Below are 26346 nucleotides of genomic sequence, written 5' to 3' on the forward strand. Positions count from 1 at the left end.
TGTTTTCAGTGTTCCAAGAACTTCATCACGGAGTACATGACGTGGTGTTTCTATAAACTATGAAGTTCGGGAAAATTTGAATAGTTAATGCCTTAATTTCAATTACAGTACGACAACTCATCTATTTAAAAGTATATCACACGTGTTTTAAATGAACTCCTACCAATATCAGCACAAACAAACATACAAAAAGGAAAACAGAAAAAAACAGAAAGGCTTGGACATAGAATTATAATCATCTTTATCTTTGCCTTCTCAAAGTTGAAAGTCTATATGTATATAATCACTAGAGACTAAGAAAACTCATTCCTGATCATTAATGGGTATTAAATGCTCCAGAACACTATATAGTAGAGACAATAGCAATCAAAACTCTATTTTCACCCAAATACCACCCTCCAGGGCTGGTTTTGCCTAATGCCTATATTGCTTTGAACGTGCATTATCTGTCAGTACAGCGCATTCCTCTGTCATTATTTCTAAATTATAGCTTGTTGGAAATAGTTGGAAACAACGGCACTATCATCCTGTCAGAGCTGCAAACATAATAGTTTTCACTTTCACAGTTCTATTTCTCTGTTCAATTTAGTGACCAACTAGTAATAACAGAATAAAAAGACTACATTAGCTATGCAGACAGAGGATCAGATGATATCCAGTCAAACTCATCGAAACTTAAAAATCTTAAATGGCAGCTTTAACGTGCTTTCAGGTATATATTTTATTGCTCCAGGTTGTGCTTTTTTGCACTTGACTGGTATTTTAATATTGCTTTTTGCTGACTCCACTTAATAAAAAAACAATGCACAGCTGTAAAAAGGAATAAAATCAGATTCTGTTTTTTATTTTCAAGGCCAACACAAGTGATAAAGCAACACAATATGAAACATTAATATAGAAATTATTTACATTTTGAAAATTTCTACCCTCTTTTCCTATGATCACTTTCCTCTCCAAGTGTGTTTTGATCTCAAAATGAAAGCAATGCCATTTTCCTCTGGATAAAATCCATTATGTCTCCCACATGATTTACCAAAACATGTCTGAATGCCTACACCAAATCTAGAGACACTGGTTCTGTTGGAGCTGAGAACATGCAAGAATGTGATTTTGCCCTTAGATAATAACCTTTTATCCAAGAATCTTGAACCACTCTATAAATATCAGTTAATTATGTCTCTGGTGAGCTAATTATAAAGGGAGTTAATAACTGTTAGGCCTGTGGCCTAAAAATGGTATAAACATTTAGAACCTAAATATTGCAAGTTGGGTTTTTCCAAACAATGGATTTATTGCATTTTATCTTATGGTTTGTGGTGGGCTTTTTTTTGACATATACGCTTCCTCTCTGCTCTCAAGTCTTTTTATTTTCATTTGCCATGCCTTCTGTAAGCATTCGCCTTTCATCCTTCACTGGAGCATCTCTAAGGCATGAAAACAGTCTCCATTCTCAGTGTGGGACACAGAAGGAGAGAGGGAAACCTGTGCCCTTCAATTCATTCTCACTTGTCTGTTCATCCCTCCTCTACAAACTTCCCTCTCTACAGCAGATCTGGGCAAAGGGGACCAGAACTAATTTAGAACGTCTTTTCATTAGGGAAGGTAGTTGCCAGGGCATTTCAATTTCTCCAGTTAAAAGCACTTACCTATTGGTTTGCAGGGGGAGGCAAATGCTTGAAAACAAGTAGTCATGCTGGTGTACTTACTTAGTAAACTCCCCTCATTACCTGTTGTCTGCAGTTAATGGCTACTTTTTCTTTAGGTGTGCTGAAGTTCAAAATGAAATTAATTTTCAGATCTGACTTAATTTTGTAATGAACAAGTGCTTGCAGCATAATTCCTGCCTATCACCTGTAGTTTTATGTGGCAGCATAATAGGACCTCATGAGAGGTCTTTGCCTTGATCTGAGAGAATGTTTCCAGGCTGAGATGGGCTGATATTGTAAAAGATCCTTTGTTTGCAGTGCTGCAGGCAGGATTTGATTCATAAGTGCATAAAGGACTTTAAGCTGTGAATTCAACATCATACATACTGCATCATCAATGTTAAACTGTACACCTTCTGTAATAATCTTCTTCCCAAAGCCTCTAAACTTTTAAAGCTGAGACTGGAAACACTGCATCCATTTTAAACTCATACAGGCCAAAGAGCAGTTAAATGGCTCTCTGAAGCACATGCAGCAAGAACTGCTTTTGATCCTAGACCTTTCCTTAAAACTTCTTCAAAAAACTCTTGTTCTCAAAATGTACTTTTCTCTATTGTTTAAGAAATGTATGCAGTATTTTTAAGGACATAGAGAGCATACATTTCTGTTTTTAGTTACTTACTTTCTTTTGAAGGGCACAATGAAAGATGAAAATAAACATCCCTTGGAAAGCATTAAATACTGTGAAGAGATACGTCATCACAACTGTTCCTTCATTGATAAACAGCAGACCAAATGACCACGTTAGGCCAAGAAGACACAGGAGAGCAAACGCACCCAGGACCCAGGATCTGTAAAAGAAAATTAATTTTACTAGCGTTACTTTTAAGATTGCATGTTGCCAAATCCAATATTAACATTTCAGTTCCTGCAGTTGACTTTTACTAGGTTCATATTCAATTGTAAAAATTCCTTGGGTTTAACCTTTTATCTATTAAAGAAAGAACAATTCCATTTGGTACTTTTAGTCTCCAGTGAAAACAGCAAGAGTAGATATGACCTTTTTCTTTCTCAAGAACTGCACAGGATGTCAAAAATACTTTGAAATGTCGAAGTATAGTGCAAACCCCAACTACTCCATTGCCTTATCTGCTATTACAAAAGAGATTGATAAATCTGGCTTAGCCACTAATCACAGCATAGATTTTAAACAGTGGTGCTGCTAAATGACACCAAATAATGTAACACAAATGCACAAAGGTTAAACAACAGATTAAAAGCCTAGAGCCCAAATCTTTAATGCTCTGATAAACTCAGCTATACTGAAGCTAGATGGTCTAACTTCTGCATGAAGAAACTCTGCTGAAATGTGGCAAAAATATGGATATTGCTCTATAGAATAGTGTAAAAAAGATTCCATCATGAATAGGTTAAGGAAAAGGAACTGTAGAGAACGGCACAGAATGAAAGGGAAAGGGAATTTAGTCAGTGAATTCCACATCTAACTAATGATCTTACTTGATAAATGGCTTATTATCTTCATAGCTAGAAAGCATTATAAGCAGAAAAGAGAAACAAAATTATTAGACAGAATTGAAACAGAAATTAATAAGAGCATTTTTAATTGTCTATAAAAATTAGTCAAAATTAGGAAATTCAAAATGCAGAGGCAAGCAATTTAAAATTATAAAGGCATATAGTAGTTAAAAATTCTTTAGCAAATCAGGTATCTCAAAACTAGTTAATTAAAATTAAGGGCAATCCACAATATTGACCGAGTTTGTAAAGTTAAAAGTCATGCCAGAAATTTGTTAATGTAGGGTTCTATCTTACCCAGGTAAGTCCGTATTATAGTAGCCATCACAAACACGGTAATTACTGGTGTGGATGAGAAGACAGAAAGAGGAAAAGGAAGAAAAGAGAGAGATGCTAAAGATTAGCTCTCTCTCTCATCATGCAACATGCAATGAAGCTGATACTGACCTATCCATAATATCTAGTCACAATGTTAGCCTTAGTGAAAATCTCCCTTTGCCATTTTCAAAATTCAAAGCAAATCTCTAAGACCCTTTCACATCCAACCCTTAGTATTATAAAGTTGCACCATCCCTTCAGTGTTGATAACAAGAACCTTCAGTACAACATAAAGATATACGTTAGAAGGCTATCTAAAGAAGCAAGAGCTGACAAAACCTCGTTAATTATATAACACTTGCATTACTCTGCAAAAAGGATACTGCAGTACAGCACCAAGATAAAGTAAACATTTGCTAAATTAGCATGAAAACAGCAGATAATCTTCAAGTTAACAATAATAATAGAGTCAATTCTCTTGGGACAACAGGATTATGAGCAGAAACTGCTCAGAATCCTTAAATCAGAATGTCATTTAACAAAACAAACTTAATATAACCATATCAGTCATGCAAACGGGAACATCATTTTTGAACTGCATTTTAAATTCAAATGAAATTACTACAGTGCAGCGGTATTTCCATGAAACAGTTTCTTGGCATTACTTCCAGGCTGAAATTAACTAATTTTGACCAGTATTTGTGACATTACAGAAACAATGTGACGAAAGCAGGATTGGTTCTGTTTGCTTCTAATTGACATCTGCAGTTGCTGGGAGAGAATGGCATGTGCTACTAATGGAGAGTAGCTTTCAATCAGTTCAGCAATCAGAAAATAATCACAGTTCTCATACTTGAACACAAAGCACTTACTTAATGTTTTCCAACCTGCTAGAGTCTGGTTTCAAAGTGTTTGAGTGCTTCACCATTTTGCACAATGTGATCACCAAGAAGATAAGATTCAGCTGTCAAAACAGATAATAATGCAATTAAACTACTTCAAGTGAAAGGTTGAATAACGATGATGTTACAGACTAAACAAAACCTCCATGGTTTATTTTCTAATATGTAGAGAAACCGAGTAACTTTATCAGACTATCTGTAAAAAGTGATTGCAAATTCAGATGAGGGGCAAAAATGTTTTTAAGTTATTTTTTCACTTAATTTTGCTGAATTGACCACAGTGCCATGAATCAGCCATATTCAGCTCATATCCAACACATGTCAGTGTCCATCTAGCTCCATCTTCTAGCATGCTGTGTTCAACCTCTGTTCAGCTCTAAACTCTGACATTGTTTTCCATCTGTGCTACACTAGTTGCCTTTTCACAATCCCAAGTCTTTCGTCTTTACTGGTTTCACCCCCCCCCCCCCTCCCCTTTTTTTTAAACTATATTTTATTTAAAAAAAAAAAATAGAAAAGAAAAAGAAACATAAAGATGTAGCAAGTGCATCAAATTTAACAGTGCCATAGACATATGTTGTGGGCGTACCCTCCCTACTGCCTGCTCTCTCATTCTGTAGTCTGAATACTGTTAAAGCAAGACTGCATGCCACTTGAAGGAAAGGACCACGCTGTTTCATTCTTGTGTGACATACAGACACCAAGGAAGAAACCGAGAATAATTTTTCATATCTTTGTTTTTTTATTTCACAAATCTCCTACTGTGAAATGGAATCACAGATACCAGAGGCACTACGTGCCTTTCTGCTACTGATACCAAACCACATGAAGAATCCCAGAAAGCCAAATGTCTGCAAGAATGGGTTGAAACATTGTAAACAGCCTGAATAATCAGTGTGCACTCTCCTATGTCATGCAAATAATTCAAATAAAATTCTATGTCTAAAAATACTATGTTTAAAAACATCAAAAGCCATGTCCTTTTGTGAAGAAGAAAATATATCCCTATCTTTCAGTGCAATGGTACACAAGAAATACCTAAACCAAAACCTAATAGAAGAAGGGAGAATATGCATGGACATATTAGATAGATAGGAATTATAACCCCATTCTTTGAGTCTTCCCTGTGTATCTTTAAATGGTGAATGATGGAGAATCATCAAGCTCATACTTCTAATTCGGGGAGCCTTTGGTTTGAGACATAAAAATACCCACAGCATTTGTAACACTGGGTTCATACCAGAAGTGTTCCTACAGCTGTGCCACAATAGTCAGAAATGTAATTGAAATCCTAATAAAGAGAAGATCTTAACAATAAAGAGGAGTATTTTGAAGACTTTGATCCCAGTCTGTTTAATAAAACCATTTATTACAGAAATAATTCCTACTGCTAAGGGCAACCATGTTATCTCTGCTGCTGCAGCCTCAAAATCAGAACGAACACTGTGTTCCCATACTGTAGCTCTCAACACCAGAGCAGCATTTGTCAGCTTTTGACCTTATCAGTCCTGATTCAAAATAAAATGTTTTTACAATTGCATCTTGACATTCACACAAAAAGTGTATGTGATACAAATAACAAAAATAAGCTTTTACAATTTACAGTGTTTCAAGAATTGACAGAAAGTATGCAAACTTTCAGTGCAAGTATGTACATAAATTAAGCACAGTTTCCACTGCTTCAAATAAAAGTTTCATTATCTCATGTCTGTGTTGACTGTCTTTTATAAACTTTGAGTTACAACTAACCAGTTGAGAAACATTTCATTGCATCACTGTAATAATTTTGACTCTCTTATCTACATTTCCACTGTGCAGCCTTATGTTACTTGTATGACTAAGCAAGTTGCTCCTGTCTCTGGCCTTTGTAGCAGAAATGAGAGTGGGCTCTGGCCTTCAGTTCCATGCCTTGTCAGGCAGATTTCATTATTTTGTATCTGAAAAAGTTATTTGCACATTTTGGTAGCTAGTATAAGATGAACTCCTCCAGCTTGCTTAACTTCAATTTACTTCTTGTGAAAACAGATTGAGTGCTAAAGAGATGCCCCATGCCAATGCTAACATGGAAATCAACTTTGGTTGCAACCTGTGCCTCTGGGATTGCACAATCCAGTTCAGAACAGCATTTACAGAGCAGCTCTTTGCTTAAGGAGCTACCCAGAAGGATCCTGCATTGTAGCAGTGACATCGTTCTTGGATTAAAAACTCATAGGCTCAGCTAAATCCATAAATGACTACCTTATGAAACATAAGGCTTTTATCCTCTGATTTTTGTAAGAGTGTAGTGTTGGTCTGACATATGAAAAACAAAAGCTTGTGTTTAGATACTGAGGCTCCTCTGGTGACATACAAGCAAGCACGGCTTTACCACAGAACCTTATCCAAACTCCAGTGTATTCAGGTTTTATGTAGGTACTAAGCTCTGTCTGTTTATATCTCCTTGCTGAAATACAGAATAACTGCATATAACACTTTCTTACTATATGTTTTAATCCTAATTTAGGAAATAGAGCCCCAAAAATAGCTGACAGAAAATAATACTCTGAAAATAATTCACAATAGAGAAGGAGCCTTCTTAAGAAAAAGAAAGAAAGCAAAATACTGTACTTTGAAGGCAAAGTAACTATGACAACAGAGCATATGATACTTGTTACTCCATCACTGTGAAACACCACATAGTTTCAGCAGTCAAAGACCATCATTTGCCGCTTGTTCAAACACACTGGCATCCTTTAGAACATTGTGTCATTACCAAAAGCCTATTCTGTCTGCTTACAAAAACAGCAACCAAATCTGCTATAAATGCAGTCACTTTTGGCTTCCTCACAGCTTTTCATCTAGAAATTGATTGTTTTGGAAGAACTCATGAGTTTTGGGCATCCTGCCATATTATTACACCAGACACTAAGCAGTGAGAGAAGGGAACTTGTTGGAGAGTAATTACTTCTAGGAGGAACGGCCAAATCATTTTTCTTGGTGAGAAATACATGTTCAGGAAGGTCTGTACATGAAGTAAATGCATTTAATATTTTCACATTCATTTGTACTGACTTTATATTTTCTTTTCAAGCCCTGAGTAAGCTACACTGAGCTCAGAGCTGTGCCTGTTTGGAGCACGAGGTTAGACCACAGGTTGCCTTAAGTCCCTTCCAACATGCATTATTCTATGCATGTGTGGTTACTGAACTATTGCTAAACTAAGCAAATAAACTCATAGATGTTTTCCAAGCTTGACAGATGGGCCTGAGTAAAAACACTTTTATTTAAGAAGAGCAATCACCACAAACATGCAGTACTCTGGTGCACATAAAGATCCATATGAACAGCAAGGTGGGCTTTTGAAAGAAAACTTGTGAGGTAAAAAGTGGGTTTCAGACAGTGATGACTTTCTCTTATTCTTACTATACAATGGGCTGCTGATGGGCAAGGCCTCATCCAGACAACTGGGCTGCATCCATTCAAGATGAACCAAAACCTCAACCCCAAAAAATACTACTCTCCCTCAGTGGCAACCAGCATAAATGCATCATGGAAACAGACGCACAATGACAGTATACACATCTGAAATGTGTATTAGGTTTACATCAGTTTTTGCTACAATTTCTAAAATATATTACCCCCTATGAGACATGGGATAATGAATGATAGAGAATTAGTTTAATCTATACACATAGGTTTCTGAAATGTATGTAAAAGCAGACAAGAAAGAACATGAGCACCTTTTAAAGTACCAGTTCCTACCTACCTAACCCTTGATATGGAAAATGTAATTGGATAGAATTAAGCAGAAAAAAAACAAATACATACTAAGCAAAATTAAAATACAGCTACTTTAAAATATGAAAATTGAACAGTTTTTATGGAGATAATCAAAAGCAGCACCCTGTAAGATCATGCTTCTTTCATATCCAACACCAACAATGCCAGTTCTGGTCTGGAAATCAGAAGGTACCGGATATGATGAATAACACAGGTAGAATTTTGTCTGTTGGCACCTGGGATCTATGTAATTTTAAGAGTGAATGTCTTCAAATCAAATTAACTTTCAAAAGAAGTGTATGCAATAATCTGCACAGAAGACTAATAGGTTGGAATTAGTCTCAGGTACCATTAATTAGTAGCCAAAGAAAACCGCCTTTTGCAATAATTATGATAAAATTCACCGTGAGCAACAGATAAACATCATTTATCAAGTGACTACTACTAAAATATACTTACATATTTTTTTATACATAAGCCTGTAAACACAGTTTTAAAATGTAGAATTAGATATGCGTGCATCTTTATGTATGCATCCAGATTTTTATCTCATGCATTCCCATGTAAATGAAACAGGCCATCCTAGGAATTTCTTCTTAAATAGTCTTTGGTAGTCTAATAGATTAGCTCCACCTGTGAGAAGCATAGTGTAGTAGTTTTGGCTGAACTGAAATCAGACGAACTTTTTTTCTTGGATATGAATGATCATGGATCTACTCAGAAGTCAAAATTCTTTGGCTTTTCTGACCACAGATTATAGGAGAGCACTGTTTGCTTTATAGCCATCAACTTGCTCAATTGAATCACGTCTGCCTGATCTTAGCAGCTTAAAATTCATTCCACACAGCCTGCAGTGCTGACATGGATATGATTAGACAGAAGAACAGAAACACCACTCTGAAGTAACCTAGCTGAACTGCACATGTTCTGACCCTTTTTGAACTCCCTGGAGCTTTTGTTACCTGGCAAATGCAGCTCTAAAACTGCTCTTGTATCTCCAGATCTTTGCTCTTAGCCATGCAGAAGACTATTTCTCTCTGGGACTGGCAGTGAGAGAGGTGCTCTCTGAAGAAGGCTTCTAAATGAGCGTGCAAGCTGAACTCTTACTGAACTGAATTAATTATTAAAGATGCAGATGGAGCTGTCCAAATGATAAGAACAGCTCCTGACGTGTCATGATCCAAGCTTTCATTAAACCATTTCAGGCATACTAATGGTTTCCCACTGCTCATTACTTACATGTTCTTTTCTCATAGATATAATAACCCTGGTGCCCAAAGGCATGGCAGGCTATGGAAGTAGTGAAGCTGGAAGTTCCTCAGAAGGAAGGAGGAACTTCATACTTCCCCTCCCTTACTTCTCTACCCTTATTTTGTTCAAACCTGTACACAGATACAAGTGCAAACACTTATAAACTCAGAGAAAATTATGTAAATTAGAGAAGTAAGCAAGACTGTCAAAAATAAGTGCTTAGATTAACATGTTAAAAAAGCTTACTAAGGTGAAATTCTCTCATGCTACTAAGCACACTACTGTACAACCATGGTTTGCCTTTGGTTACTGCCCACGACATATTATTTTTCAGCCATTACACTTCTCACACTTCTTCTAGTCTCTTGCTTTCTCAATTGGGACGATTAGAGGGCAAAGCAATTGCTAGAGAAGAATTACTCCCAGGAACCGTGCTGTGATTGCTACCTGCTGTTTCATATTTTTGAAGTTGGGAATACTGCTCCCTGAGGCCTTTTGCGTCTCAGTCTAAATGATTTGCTGGAGGATAATAATGTCATGGCCAGTAAATAATAGTGAACTATGTCTGTACATGGTCAATATGATTAAATGTCCTTCACCTCTATTCTCACTCTGACCTGGTTATGAGGAAGTGAAAAAGCCGTAAGCAATGCCCAAAGCTTCCCATATGAAATGTTATTTTAAAGCAAGAGAGAAATAGAGGTGACTTAGCAAAATACTTGCAGTAGCAATGAAATAAAAAGCAAGACATAGAAAGTGAGATTCTCATCACACAATCAGAGTTGATGTAACTGAACTATAGTTACAGGAAACTTCAGTTTCCTACTAAGGATTACAACAACTGCAGCGAAAAACTCTGTTCTGAAAAATATCTCCTATCATATTGAAAATAGTAACTATGTATTTCAATTGTAATTGTAGGTTTCATTTTAAAAAGTACGCATTATCCTCATACTTGATTAAATTTAAATGTATTTAGAATAAACACTGTATAATTATTATAATGGTCTAGACTTAAATCTTGCAAATACTTCAGAGTTTCTAACTCAATACACTCATCAAAAACTATTTCTCTGAAAATATGCCTTAGCGAAAATGCTGAGTCACAGCTTGAAACAGTGACTGAGCATCTGGTGGGAAGGCAGGGCCAACCTGGGGGAGCTCAGGTGCATACAAAGCTCCTGAGTGACTAGAAGGGGTGAAGCCAGGACCTGCTCCTTGCCAGACCTCATTTAAGGGTTGGCAGTGGCAGGGTATCTTGCTGGAGATCACTGTGTACACATGGACTTCCAAAAGTAAGCACTATCTTTCTTCTGTGTCCACAACTGATGCATTTGAGCAAACCCTCACTTGTTGCAGCCTAGGAGCTTACTACTCTGCTGTCACTGCTGTGCTTTCTATTGTGTTACATATGCTAGTGTACTAAATCTTCCTCACTGCACAATTATCTCTCCTTAACTGCCTATTCAAGGGTTAAAATAGTTTTTTGATGCAAACAGAAAGTAAGACTGACCTAAAATATGCATAAGCTCATTTCAATATTGAAAATACCAGGAGGGAATAAAGAACTTATGAAAGATCTGCTAGGTACATTTTAATAGAAATTTCCATTATCGAAGTATGAGTTTATGTTTACACGGAGAAGTAAACTATAAGCTACAAAAACATTTGAACTGTGTCTGGCATACGAATCTATAAAAGTAAAAAAGTTGAAAGTTGTGCTGGATGTATGACCTTCACAGCTCCACTGCTGCACAGAGGCAGGGGAACAGCATTAAAAAAGCATTAAATCAAAATTAATTCATCCCTTCTAACTATTAGTAGTTATGACAAAAGCTCTCTCTATTCTCAGATTATGTGCTTAGATTTAGCCTTCCAAACACTGTGAAGTTTAAAAATACTGAAATACTAGATTAAGCACAAATGCACATCTTGCATTTGCTTTTCTTCCAAGTTCCTACATCATACAGTGCTGACATTATTAACCTGAAAAAAAACAGGAAGATGTTCTCTGGGATGACAAATGACTCTGCACTTTTTACCTGAAATTGAGAAGCAATGCTCAGAGAACAGAGAATGAGTGTATAAATGCAATATTCAATCTAGAATGGATATAGTGGGGCACACAGGCATGGGTGCATATATGGGTATGCATGTATATGATTAGTTTACTCAAAAAATAATAGAAGTTTCTGTAAGTTTTCTCCTGGTTACATAATATTCTATTTTTATTCTGAAACACATGAACTTGTATTGTATGTCTGATATAGGTTACAGGCAGCATAAGTATATACAGAAGCACTCACTGAAAAACATGCATATGCAAATATAAATACCATGTAAGTACTATGAGATATAAGCATTTCTTAATTATCCAATGTATTCCAACATTCTTTTGAGCTAATGATGTTGGAAAATTTGCAGTTAAGCTCTGGGACATGTTCAGTAGTGACTTAATGAAAGCAGTGATAACGTTTCCTTTTAAAAATAATGTGTTTAGTACTTCAATGATTTTTCATAGGACTACACATGTCAATATGACCTTCAGAGTTCAAACCATTAGGAAAAAATGGCTATACTGAAGTTCCACCACAGCTCTGATAATTAACCATTTGAAACTTTTCTGCAAGATAATCTAAAAGAAAAAGAGAAAATAGTTCTTACCAGAATAATAAAGGTAACAGGCCCAATGAAACTCCATATGAAATAGTTATCTACATGGAGCCAGCAACTATGGTAGAAAACAACAAAAATGAAAGGTAAACCATTTCAATAGCTCCTCAGTCCAATAAATGAAAAGCACAAATTAATTCTTAAACTAACATCTTGTTGGTAAACAGTGACAAACAGTATCATTTACTTCACAGTGTTTCCTAACCTGTAACTTTTTTGGTGAGTCCAACTTAATAAAACCAGTGTACATCAAAATCCATCATCGGAAACAAATAGCATCAAAATAAGTTTTTCTTTTGGTCAAAAGCTTTTAGTCACTGACGCTGTAATTAACTACTGAATCTAACTAAATACTTTTCGCAGGTTTTCCAAGTCATCTTAAGAATCTGCTTTTAACTCCATAGCATATGCAATGTGCTTACTCCCAAGGAATATGAGATAGAAAACATTCAGATTCCACGTTTGGCTGAAAAACAATCTGGTATAAATGAAACATCCCAATTGGGAGTACAACTAGAGAGAAAGAATGCATATGATACCAAACCAAATGACGTGTAAACCTATTAGAGCCAACTTCACTTAGTGATTTGTTTTTCATACAGCCCAGTTCCCTACTGAATTGCTCTTATTTGTCTTTCATCAGTAGCAAAATCAAGCAGCTTTCTTGTAGTCAACACTATCTTCCCATTCTGTAACTAATTTAATCAAAGGACAAAGTAAACACTACTGGAAGGCAAATTTATGCCTCCAGCAACTCAAATCCTCAGAAATGTTTTCTGTCTACCTTCTGTCACTTCCTATATATATCTGTACTTTTATAAATAAAAGACAGTGGCTAATTTTGATCCTGCTCTACCCGCATGGTAAAATTTTATCAAAGTGAACCATATGGGCTGGAATATTGTACTGTATACTCAAGATGAGAGTTAGCTACAGGGCCAGTTGAACAAAGAGGTCTAATGAAGCATTAGCTTAAAACTGGATGGTTAAGCCTGTCAGATACTTTAAGTTGAGAAGAATTTTTACTTCATATACATTTGAGGCCAAAAAGTTATTTACTTTTTCAATTTGTTTCAGGTCAATCTTTTGTGCTAAAAGAAGGACCATAATTTAGAATTGGTCTCTCTGGAGTACAAATCCTCTGAACCTAGAGAATTACAAAAGACTTGATTGAAATTTGTGCACAGTATTGCCATTCTCTTACCAATAAAGCTTTCAGATGGTATTTTAGTCTGTCAGGGACCCTCTGACAGCTAATAGGCTTTAAAAAATTATTCACTTGAAAAACACTCAGGTCACTTGCAATTACTTACGCTTTCTCTGTTCCATAGCTCTTATAGTCAATAGCTGCTGAGACACCAACCACTGTAGCAGGGAAGAGGTAGCCAGCAACGTAATAGTACTTCTTCCTAGAATATTCACTTTCAAATACTTCTACTAGCATTAGATAAAGCTGCACTCCTTCTAGACACATCCAGGCAAAGGCTGCCAGGAAGAAAAAGTGTAAGAGACCTGCAAATATTGGACATGCAATCTGCAAAGAAAAAGAAAGATAGAAATATAAACCACAAATCTTTACACCACTACATCTCTAATTAAATAGGGCATAACAGAAGAGCATATACATATATCAGAGATCTTTCAGAAATTCAGGAACATTTTCCCAACCTGAAAACATACACTGAACACAATATTAATGTGTTCATAGAAGCTGCAAAAAGTAAATTCAGATAAACAGAATGCAGATACAGAAACCTCACCCTCACTTGTCTTCATTTATGCAGTGGTTTTCAATTTTTATAAACAATCCTTTAATTTTTAAATTGGTATCATTTTAGGGCTTGTACTTTGGGTTATGTGAGGTATGAACAGTTGGTTCTAGATGCATAATGTAATACAGCTTATTTAAAATCTGAAGCAGCCATCAAGCCTGCTGTAATTTTGCAAGTTTCTACTGTCATAACAGGAATCAGTCTGAATTCTCTCCTCTTTAGTTGAATTCTGGATGAAAGTCTTACCAATTCACTAGAATTCAACATAATGAATTGCTTCTGAATGACAAATTAAGTGTCATGAATACAGCCAAAAAAGCCTGCATGAATGTTCAGTATGAAAGAAAAAAAAAAAAAAAAAAAAAAAAGTAAGCATAAATCTCTGTACTAATATATATACATACATGAAAAAACAGTCAATAGCTGTTAGACATATAAGAATATATGTTCTTAGTAAATTGACATTTCAGCTCCTCTTTCAGAAGTTTAAAACACCCGCTTCATTAATTGCTGATATTTCTCAATTGAAAATGTAAAACAGAGCTGTAAGTGGGAAATTAAGGCCATAGATATTTTTGATGAATGTAAGTACTATTTATGAACATGTCTACTTATTTTCACTTACAATTTTCATTTCAGTCTTGCTGTGTCAGAATGCCAAAAACTTGGCAGTGTTGTCATGCTTTAATTGAAATGTGTTTCAAACAGTCATTTCAGAGAAAAATATCAGTACGTACACAGAGGACTTACCTTGTACTCTGTCTTATCGATGCCTATTAGGAAAATGAACTCAGCAATGAATAGGTTGATACAAAGGTTCTTGTGAATAGTGTTACGATCACTTTGTAGGCCACGGAAAAAACAGAATGTGAAGATGCAGATGGCCAGGCAAACAAGAGAGATGACAATTCCCACCCAGGTGATGACAGTGAGGAGCAATTCGTGTACTCCATCTTTGTACTAGAAATAACCGAGAATGGAGAAAATTAATATGAATTCTTATGAGTATAAACAGAAATCTATTTTCACAGACAGCATCCAGGAAAGTTGCTTGTTCCTTATGTGAGATGGGCAAAATGTACTCAGTAATTTATGAATCTCAGGTCAGCTTCCAAGAACAAAAGTAGAAGAAGAGCAGGTCTGAGAGCAAAAGATGATTATTTTTTGCCTGATTAGATAGCATTTTCAGTTTTCCTATGATCTTCTGCAAACATGTGAAGCAGAAGTAATTAGAGACAACATTTTGAAAGTAGCATTAGGCTCTGATGCAAAGACGAGAACTTTCATTTGACCTCCTGTAAGTGTATATATTCTTTCCTATAGACATGCAACTCCATGGTGGAGAAGAAAGCAAAGATTTACACATCAATTAAGACAAAATGCAGAATATGTTGTGTGTGTAATTCCAGATGTAATGTTATGTTTAGCTGATGGTTCCTTCAGTTGTAACAGAATCACTTTTGTCATCTCAGTTATCTTTTCAGTTACCTTTCAGAATACAGCGGGTTTATGAGAAGCCCCATATCTTTGCAAATACTACATCTTCTTGGGCCCCTAGACATCCAGTAAGTGCTTAAGTAGATGACAAAATTTCAGAGTATTATAAGGGAATTAAGAAATCAGTACCAGCTTTGACATTCCTGCTTTAAGAAGTGATTGCACTTGTGCTGTCAGGGGACAACCAGCATGCTTGCCCCCTAGAAAGCCTCCAATCATACTGCAGACAGTAAAATAATTGTAAGGTTGGTCAGTTACTTCAAAACATAACTGGAAGAAGTTTCTTGTCCTTTTTTTTTTTTTTTTATTTTTTAGTTGTAACTTTATGGTGAGGAAGAAAAGTGCTACCGAAAGCAAACTGTTTTGGAGTGAGTGGGTAGAAGCTATAAATACTTTAGAAATTTCAGCAATTTTGTATCCTGCTAAAAATTTAAAGCGAACTCTAAAAGTTTGTTCCCTGCTCATGGCTAGAAATATTATTACCTACCACAATCTCCCGATGAGCCATAAGAATTGCAAAGTTGGTGAGGTGACTGCAAGCACATGTTGTATGAGTTTTATTTGTGTCAACCAGTTTGCAGCCTTGAGTTGACCAGTATCCCATCATAGTCCTCTCAGAGTAGTTCCAGAAGGAACAATTTGCATTGAAGTAATTGTCAGGCTGAGAGATAAAAGGATAAAATAAAATAAGGATTTTACACACTAAGATGGCAATAACAATTGTCTAATATGTGTAAAGAGTAATTTAGATTAAACTTTGCATGTTTCGGACAATAAAGTTTTTCATCAGCAAAATTGTGGACTATGTTATACAAGGAAGACATCTAGTTTAAATGGACTTTATAGTCCGAAACACTCCGAAGTGCAGTTTCAATTACTGTAGACCCAATTTTAAACAATTACAATTTCCATCTTACAATTTTATGCACCGATGGTACAACATAACCATTTTTTGTGTCTGTGAAATTAGGACAGCAAATTTATTCCAAAGAGATATTTTTCCTGTAATTGAGAACTTAAAAGTATTATCTCTATCCTTCAATCCCGCCTATGTTCAGGCCAAAGTCATGTGAATAGACATCAGGAAACATCTCATTCCTCAAGGTCTATCTATTTTGATGAAAAACAATTAGAACACTTACAAAAAAATGGCAAAACAGGAGAAAAATCAAACTATATTTTCTCTATCACTGTACTTTACTTTTCCCATGTGAGATAGAAAAATAGAAAGAATCAAACAGAAGAGCAAGGAAACTTAAAATAAATCATGTCAAAATATACACAGATTGAAAGCACAGAAAACCAAGATATAGCACTTCACTATATAAATGAATTTTAAACAATTCTGGCACATAAACTTGCAGAGGTTGGCCCAAACTCATTGTAAAAAGTTTGTGTTATTTTGTCACACCAGACAAACAAGAATCTTAACAGTTATTTTCTCCACTGCTACTAAGGTAAGAGTTAATTTTCAGTTCAAAACAAATTAGTCATTTACATTTTCATGTTGATTACTGAATTAGCTTTCATTAAGAATACACTTAAGTTCTAATAATCACTGAACCAGGCTCATTTAATTTTATGTTCACAAACTTAACTAAGCTCATGTCTCTGACCTAGTCGAACATTTACAATTTAAATGGAAAAAAAGGTTATTTTTCTGCATTGCTTTTCTCTCTTGCTGATTTTATGACCTTCCCATTAATTCATTAGCATAACTCACATCAATGTGTTCCAGAGTAAAATACACTGGATCAGTCAGGTACACCCGGCTAGACTCCTTGTTGATAGAGGCTGCAATGACATGGGAGTTGACTGCAATTGTACTGTTCCGACCAGCAAAATCACTGCCCAGCTTTATGGTTGCATTTTCTGTGCTAAGAAAACGCCCCAGACTTTTGTAAATGATGAAAACCAGTTTTGCTAGCCCTACAAAAGAAAAGAAATTTCATCATTGTGGCACAGAAACATACAGGAACGCTGTCGTCTGTACTGTAATGAATGGAAAATAAAGTATCAGTAAACACAGAGGCATTTTCAGGCTACATATTTGAAGAAAAATGCTTAGGTACCTACTGTGTTCAAGAAAAAGTCACAGAACAGTTTTGTTGTGTTTTTCATTTTTTAACTAGGGGAGGTAATGTATTGAATTTAATGGAGTTTTGATGCTCTGTGCTCAGGACTCACCGTTTCTGCTGTTCTGTTTCACAGTGCTTGCAGAGAGCTGAATCGAGTTACCTCCTTTACTGCCCTGAGGAAATTTCAAGTCCTGCACCTGGCCCTCAGTAATGAGCACTGCAACATCCAAAACTAAGCAGATTCAAGGGGGGAAAAAAAAAAAAGTGTTAAAAGGAGGATACAGAAAGCATCTTTTGGCCAGATTACAATATGCCAGGTGACAATTGTTTTCCCCAATCAATATTTAGTTTTGTCACACTGCTGTCTCATTTGCCATCAAAAGGGATATCTGTACTAGAATGTTTCAATTACAAAGAGTTACTTTAATTAAAGCAAGTGCACACAATTAAAGTTTAAAGAAAATGACAGCACCTTAATAGTGAAAACATGCCATCAAACCTTGCTTTAATGTGTGCCCCTAAAAAATCCATTTAAAAATATCGGAAACATACGTATTGCAGAGAAATATTAATTTTGAAGCTCCTAATGTCTATGCAGTATCCACAGCCAGCAGATTCAGAACTTCAAGTATCGATTTAAAGAGGTTTTAGAAGTCAGCAAATAAATGCCTAAGTACACTTACGCTGTTTATTTGGCTAAGCAATATTGATACCATTTTACTCCCCCCTCCCCCCAGATATCTAATTCTGTAGAATGGTTGATAAATAAAATAGTAATGTTAAAATAGTATTTAAACTGAAAACTTAAGGCATCACTCAGCAAGTCAGTTTTAATTTTATATAATGTGGCACACTGGGGAGCTTCCATGAGATTAACATTAAAGGCTGGATTCCCTTGGATATGTAAAAATATATAAGCCATAGTGGTCAATTTGTTGTCAAATATCTGTGGTACATTAAACTTGTTTAATTATCAGAATGTATGTCTAAGCTGTGGACCTACAAAAGGAATATGGGAGAATGATTTTCCAGTCTCTAAACCATACACAATTTTTCATGTTGGAAATTCAGCGCTGGGGTATGCAGATTTGCATGGCATCAGTGATGCACTGCTATGATTTGAAGACAGCTTATCATAGCAAGTGATGTTCAGACAGCCTACTGAGCTCCATATAACAACGTGCACATGCTTAGTGAGATGTCCAGCTATACGTAAGGGTGCATTTGTCTTAGAAATGTAATACATCATAGTTGCAAAAAGATTATCTGCTTTTTTTCCCTGCAAAGCCCAAGTATGTTTTCTTATACAAGTGAGAGAAATAAATAGCAGTTAATTTTGGACTGCAATGTTCTGCAATTCTACCTATAAGCCTTCAGAAACAACTTTCATAACAGGCTGTAACACCTCCCAGTCCTTTCCTCGTATCTTCTAAAATATAAACTAGGTAGTAACATCTTACACAGTTAATATGCAGACACTGAAACGTGAAAAGTCTAATTTCTGCAGTCTACTCCAAGTCTCCATTTCAGTACCTCTCAAATTAGAAGACTTTCAGCTTCCTTGTACTTCGCTGAAGCTACATTCATCTTCGTAATATGATGAAGGAATTTTAATTTTAGGCATAGCAATTATTTTTGCTTTAACACATCCCATGTACCAATATTTGCACATCTCTAATACCAAATCCCTTCATTTCTCTGTCACCACTTAAATTCTAAATTATGCTCTAACTATCTTCAGCTATTTTGCAGTCTCTGGAGCATAGCTATTCTGCATTATGGGAGATGTAGTCCACTGAACACATTTTTACCTGAAGGCAGTCATGTTTAATATAAACATTTTGCCTATGTTCTGAGTGCCTAAAATATTTAACTGGCAGAGTGCGTCGTAAAAAGTAATTTAAATTCATTAAGAACAGATTATATGTAATAGAAAAGCATTTCCACAGCCATACAGAAAGCCGTTACCTCAAAAAATCCATACTTTGCCATTTAAGCATTCTTCATATCCATAGGCTCTGCTAATGATTTTTTCAGTGGTAAATCAACTTCACAACACCAAGTACTTTCTATTCTACACTGTATTGAGGATACTGAAGAAGAATGCTAATTTTGCAGAACAAAACAATAGCATTTCACCTCTACTTAGGAATAACTCCTTTCCTACACAGGCAGGTAAAGTGCAGCTTTCTACCAAATGTTGCACAGCTCAGCTTTCAAAGAATAACTGTTCTGTTTTTGTGTAAAAGCAATTCACAGCACTTTAATTAGTACTTGAAAAGAAATACACTTACCGATATTTTCTGTGGGCATTGAGACTCTGGTTGGTTCTAAGAGATTATCAGCCAAGACAAAAGCCCCTTCTTCTAATGTATCAAGTAGCATTGTGGCTGCATGGGCTTGTTCTGAAGAATTCATGTCTTTCCAGGACTCCAGAGCTTCAGGCCTGAGCAGGTTGTCCACTGTGTCAACAATTGCCTGCATTCATTAGAAAACTATCATTAGGTCTGATCGCCTTAGGCAGCTGGGGAAAATTTCCAGCGTTATCTGGTGACAATTATAATACTTAACTGTCAGAATGATTTACTGTGATTTAATGGCACTAGAAAACTATTTCAACATAAAAATATTTTCCATTCCCTTGCTGGATTACCATTAATAGAAGTGCAGTTAGCCACTAGCATTGTGTGGTCTCTAAGTGGTACACATGCAGATTTGACTTGTCTCATATCAGATATAAAGACAGTCATATTAATGTGTTGAAAAAGTATATAAAAAAAAAAAAGCCAGAAATTTTGCCTGAAGCTTTCATCTTAAAGTTAATGTGAAAATATATAAATTCTATTTTAAAATACTAATGCCAAAATTGGCATTCTGCAGCTTAGGTTAAAATGGCAATAATACTCTTCTGGAAACTTAGCACAACTCATGCAGTCACTGTGCTATAAACTACTTGTCTATGACAAACTGCCTTCTTTATTACAGGAGGCATGAAATGAAGCTGACTCAGTGGATATAAATTAGCCTGGGCCACTCTCACTCCCCCTCCTGTTCCTGTACCTGTTCATAGATACTTAAAAAGATTACTAACTCCCATTCCTGCACAAAGGTCAGTTAAAAAAGGAAATCAATAGAGCAAACAAGATGTCCACTGACTGTCCGCATTATCAGTGAAGGCAAAACAGAAGAGCTGAATAAAGCTACCATTTTAAGTCCTTCTTGTAACAACTCTATCATTATGTTTTAAGGTTCATTAAGCTGCATATAAAGTAACAGTAAATAAGGAAGAAGAAGAATTCAGAGACATGATTACATTATTTTTACAAAATAATCCAATCAATCACAGTAATCAGTTAATCAATTGAAGGCAGGCACTTACATTAATGCAAATGTAGCTGTGCATTGAGTATGCTGTGCATTGAGTACGCCATGCATTGCTGAGACACCCTGTTTACTCTGTCCCATTTACCTACTCATCATGTGTCATTAAGCCTATATATAATTTGTTTGATCAATTTAAAAGCATCAGGAATGGAAACAGAATGCAGTGTACAAACAGGAAAATGTTGGTCTGGAATACTACATTGTGCAAATCAGAGTAGGAAAAGTTGGTCAAGGCTATTGTCAGAGCAAGATTAATTAGCCTAATCCATTTTAATATCCTCTTTCTGTCTGTGTTGTGAACCACCACGACCTTCCTGGCAGGTGGAAGATACTTCGAAGTGACATTAAAGCCTTTTTTCTTTCTCTAACGGAAGACAGAATAGTCAAAACGCTCACACTGATACTGCTGCAGCCATTAACTAGAGTGGAACAGAAATTGGTCTGCAGAGGCCAGATTCATTAGTCACCAAGAAATACAGATTGGAGCCTCTAATCTGAGGTACAAATGAATCCTCTGTCACAAAGTGGGAACTTGCTTCATTTGCATAGTGTAAGTCAGCTTTTGATTTGTAATTTCAAGAGGGTTATTAGTCTTATCTAAGCAGGGAAGCCCATCTGAGACTTACAGAAAATGACACCAGTCGAAAATTAAGGTTGTGCTATGGTTTCTTATGTATCTCTATATAGTGCTGATGGTATGCATTCATTAATATGAAGCACTTTTTATTTATTATGGGACAAGCTAGCTCTGCATTTTTCCTGTGGTAAATGATCACCTGTCCAATAATACTTCTGAGGTATTTGCTCCACTCAGACAAAGACAAGCGGGGAGGTGGAACAACCACAATGCCCCTCTGACACAGCTGTCCAAGCAAGCCAATTATTGCTCTTCTCAGGTTAATGTTTATTATTGAAAACAAAGTAGGAAAATTCAGTCTGCTCAACACCTGCTGGGTTTCCTTTTCCTATTCAAAATTACTTTCTGACAATAACCTATTACGCTTATTATTTAAGAAGTGCATTTCTCTCCAGATCCTTGTTTCTTTTTGTCAAATTTCTGCAGTAACTGGACATCTCTTATTCCATTTCCTAAACAGCAGGATAAAAGAGAGACCGTCCAATACAGAGAAGTGTCCCTTCAGTAAGAGTCTGAATTATTTTATTATCTTGCAAAGTATTTCAAAGTTCTTTTTAAAAATTGTTCTTGTATTTTATCTCAGAAGGTACAAGTAAAAACCGTTTTGTAAAAGAAACTTTGAAAAAAATGTGCAATAAGATCTTTCAGAACCACAGACACGATCTATTCTAGGACATTTTTTTCTCCTTATCACAGGTGTGAGGCAGCATTACTGGCATTGTATCACAGAGCAGGAGCTGGCCACTATGGGCAACCATTCTACCAGAGATGAAAGAAACTGAAAATCAGATAGCAATGTGTTATGTGCCTACCATATAGCCTGGCTAATGGGACACATGATACATATATTTTTACTAGTACAGTTAGAGAAAAGTTTGTCCTTATATTTTATCCTTAAATCACTGAAATTGGCCTTTGTAACAACTCTTAAAACTGTAAGATGGAGTAATTCTACTAGGTATAAGAATACACAAAGAACAAAGCAGGCTATATAATGTACACTTTTCATGCAAGCAAATTAATTCTAAGCAGTCTTTGATATAAAATACTATCAATCTGAAGTCACTTCTGTTCATTTCCCAGCTTTTTCCTCTACCAAAAGTCATATCATGAGAGAGATGTTACTTCCAATTCAGATAATAACTATTTCTGCTTTGGAACAAGTTGAGGTTAGAGAAGTATAAAGTTCGATTTTTTTTTAATTTTTTTTTTTTCTGAGTGTTATACCTGTGCAAAGCCAACATTTGTACAGTTGATATGGGGCACAATACACATTTATCAAAGACTGAAATACATAGGATCATGCAGCAAGATGATAAAGCGTGGCAGGTTGCTGAAGCAGGGAGAAAGCAGGGTGACAGCACATGAGAGATACCTTAAGGTAAGCCCTGCATGTCTTCTCTCGTTTTTGGAGCTTTTTAGTAAGAGAAAAGAAAATCAGAAGTTAGACACATTCTGGAAAGCTTCAGAAATACCCAAAATTTAGTCTGGTGTTTCAAATCCGTAGTTTGAACTGTAAAGAGTTTGGACGTTAATTCAGTTTTTGTTCAGCGATGACTACAGAAAAACATCGAACAGGAAACCTTTTTCCCAACCATTATAAAAGTGCCCAGGGATCTTTGTCCCAGCAGTGGAATTTGTGTGAAAAGGTCAAAGGAGGAAATCCTTGTGTAGACACTTTATCTGTTCAAGGGAAAACTCTTCTAAGTGTAGCTAGGGACTGTAAATAAAACTATAGCCCAGACAACAGAGGAGTGCACAGAGCTCTCTTTAAAGCAGGCTGAAAAATGTTTTGTTTGTAGTTAGCTGACTGAGCTGAGGAAAGAAAAAGGCCATGAAATACAGCATTTCTTCCAAGAAAAACTGGAACGGTAATGCTTTTATGATTTGTATCTAAAACACAGCGACATAATTTTTCTCTGAAATGTTTCTCTTAACACTATTCCACAGAAAAAAACCCAACATCTTTATGGTTTAGATCATCCTAGGAGATATGATCAATTGTAAGTGATGCTGGCATCTTAAAAAGTGTAAGAAAATGCTGTTATTTTGCAGGAATTCAGATTAAAGCAAAACTGAGCAACCATGATGAATCCCATTGATTGCTCAGGGTTAAAACGTTCACTGAATAAAAATACTGCTTTGGTTGAGAATTTCTGTAAGCTAGTGCCCATTTACCTACATTATTTATAATGCATACAAGATTTTAATAAAGGACACACAGCTATTTTTGAGGACCAGTAAGTTTTATTCTATTGTGAATTTTATCTTATGCCCTAAAAAGAAGGTAATTGCAACTCTCTGCTCTGTATTTACTGTTGTTTTCCCTTACGTGTTTATTCCAGAACTATAAGCGCGCAGGAACAAAGTATGGATTAATACTTCTGAAAGGATAAAAAAAAAAAAAAAAAAATCAAGGGCAATGGTTATCCCAGCAAGAGGATGTGAACAGAGGTGTGTACCTTGTTATAACTCCTTCCAGCAGAATCTTTTTCACTGGGTCGCAGTTCCTGCAGCTGAGCATCCAAAATGTCCACGAGCTGCTCCATCAGCCTCACTGATGAGCTAACATCGCCAGCGAAGACTGGTCCTTTGGTGTGTTTAGCCAGTTCATTGGCCAGACTAGCAGCATTTTCTCCACTTCTGATCTGAAATGACAATTTATATTATCTCAGCAGGGTCCCTTGTTCTGCTTGAGGCTCCTAATTCCAATTCCCCACGTACCTTTGTTGTGGTGAAATAACCATTTGCACATACATTGAAATCTGCAACTAATTGAGACCAATAACATTCTCTTTATCTCAGAAGATTAAAGGTTCTTAGATCCGTGACACACAAAAGCAGTTCTTAACAGTCATCAAAACCAGAAATCAGACTGGGACTTTTGGGCTAGATCTTCTGTTCATCCTCACTTTTATTTTTCTGCCATTATCAGACAGTAAGGAATCTATTTGTTCACACCACTGCTTGAGGCATTTGAAAGTCAAGTAGCCTGGTACTGACAACAAATTATCCGGTTTTCATAAACTTAGTAAATCTCAGTAGGGAAGGAAAACACAGAAAGTGCCTCTGCGCTCTAATCATACTGTTATTAATGCACTTGTACAAAAATCTATTTATTCAAGTAAAATTCTCCCTGAGCCAATAAGCCTTGTACATACCAGACTTTTTGCTGTGTGATTTATAATATTTTATTTATTAAGCAAAAACACTAGAAGAGCTATTTTGCTTTAAAATGCTATGAAAACATGGAAGTACAGACTCCATTCAATAACTGAGCACAAGAGTGTGCCTTAATACACTTACGAGCCAAACTTTTGGTGAATGCTTTACACACAAAGTACACGCAACCCCTCTATTTCAAAAGAACACAGAGTAATAAACACAGCTTCAACAAACTCAATTATAAATGCTAGCAGTTAAAATCTTTAATCACAAGTGAACATTATATTAAAAGGTTTCAACCAACCTTCTGAGCCAGCTGATTTACCCAGTGTGAGGTGCAGTTGCTAAGATCAGGGCCTTTGGGGTTCCATGTTCCCGTTAAAACCACACAGAGATATGAGGCAGTTCCTACAACAGATGTGAAAAACTACAGTGAAATTGAAACCATTTTTCTGCATGCATTCAGGAAATCAGTGACAATGCGCTCCTTAGCAGTGTTAAATTCTGAATGCCACTAGTGTAAGCAATTGACAATAACTGAAAAAAAAAAAATACGCAAGGAAATAAGGTAGATGATAAACAGCAATAAAAAAAGTCAGTGAAAAGTACCAGACGGTTTCTGCAAACAAACAAAAAGTCCTTGATTTTTCCTGGAGCTCATCCAGAGGGGAGCTCATAATGAGAAAGGCAGCTGTAAGTATATTTCATAACAGTCCTCAAGTAAAGACCTAAATATGACCTGGATTCTCAAAGCGTACAAGCAAGGTAATTCTGAATCTACACTCAAATGCAGTTTGTAGATTAGAACTTCACCATTGCCTGTAGTTACTGCATTCTCCAAGTAATAAAAAAAATCATATGACAGCCTGAGATTTAAGAAAAATCACCATGAGAGAGTGGCACAGCGCCTTTGAAATGTCTGCTTGGAATCAAGATATATTTTTAAAGGCAATACCTCGTGTTCCTTTGGGGCAAGGCCGTTCAACCATCATTCCTCTTTGTGTCTGAGGCCAGCTAATTCCCCTGGCCTCAGTTGGCTCACAGAATCTTTCTGGCAAAGGGAAAAAACTCGTCACAGGGGGAATTTTGGTTGTAGAAATAGGTGGCGGTGGTTTGGGTCCTCTGCTTCCTTCCTTTGTTCCTCCAGCTAAAGTTGTGCTTACAGGACCTTTCTGTGATGTAGTGCTAGTGGTTGAAACTGTGGTTTTGTATAGCTCTGCTGAAGAAGTTATTGTCACTGCTGTAGTAGGCACTGCACAGAGAAAATAAGAGTAATAAAAAAGTGAATGATTTCAGAATTATTAAAAAAAAAAAAAAAAAAAGTTATTTATGTGGTTTTAATGGATTCTCTGGTGTCTCCTTTTCTTTAACCTTAACATCACACTTTTGTTATCGCTATCCTGAGTGCTTAGGAACTTTTTTCCTCCCTGTTCATAACAGTATGAAGTTTCAGCACATTCTCTAAACACTCTCTTCCGTAATAGAAATCGGTAGTTACATTTCTAAAGGCGGAAAGGCAGTCCTAGCAAGTTATCAGTACAAAACAAACGTGCTCAGAGCAAATAAAGATTACTTAGTTGCTTCCACAGAAGGAAGAACTCAATAGATAGAGCCATAAACAGTACAGTCCAGCTTTAAAAACAAAGGTAGTAGGCTGTAACTAACAGGAACATTTTTAAAAACATCCAAAAACTTCAAGTCACCCACTACACACCTTCCAGGGAAATA

General features: G+C 36.1%; 1 protein-coding gene across 14 annotated transcripts in view; it reads right to left on the reverse strand.

Annotated features, from left to right (window-relative positions):
• The window catches only part of ADGRL2 (adhesion G protein-coupled receptor L2), a 157236-nt gene that overhangs the window by 12452 nt on the left and 118438 nt on the right, over positions 1–26346 (reverse strand). For 8 of the 14 annotated variants that reach the window (XM_072342629.1, XM_072342627.1, XM_072342623.1 and 5 more), the window contains exons 6-20: positions 25574–25870; positions 24923–25026; positions 23916–24101; positions 22829–22867; positions 19727–19910; positions 17542–17664; positions 17078–17283; positions 15842–16015; positions 14608–14817; positions 13399–13619; positions 12077–12143; positions 4373–4464; positions 3480–3524; positions 3165–3191; positions 2329–2497 (exon numbers count right to left, since the gene is read on the reverse strand). In XM_072342629.1, the coding sequence (XP_072198730.1) occupies positions 2329–2497; positions 3165–3191; positions 3480–3524; positions 4373–4464; positions 12077–12143; positions 13399–13619; positions 14608–14817; positions 15842–16015; positions 17078–17283; positions 17542–17664; positions 19727–19910; positions 22829–22867; positions 23916–24101; positions 24923–25026; positions 25574–25870 (2144 nt within the window). The remainder of the gene's footprint in view (positions 1–2328; positions 2498–3164; positions 3192–3479; positions 3525–4372; positions 4465–12076; positions 12144–13398; positions 13620–14607; positions 14818–15841; positions 16016–17077; positions 17284–17541; positions 17665–19726; positions 19911–22828; positions 22868–23915; positions 24102–24922; positions 25027–25573; positions 25871–26346) is intronic. The other 6 variants (XM_072342631.1, XM_072342626.1, XM_072342622.1 and 3 more) reach the window with 2 other exon arrangements.

Source organism: Excalfactoria chinensis, chromosome 8 (assembly GCF_039878825.1).
Source record: "Excalfactoria chinensis isolate bCotChi1 chromosome 8, bCotChi1.hap2, whole genome shotgun sequence".
Lineage (NCBI taxonomy): Eukaryota > Metazoa > Chordata > Aves > Galliformes > Phasianidae > Excalfactoria > Excalfactoria chinensis.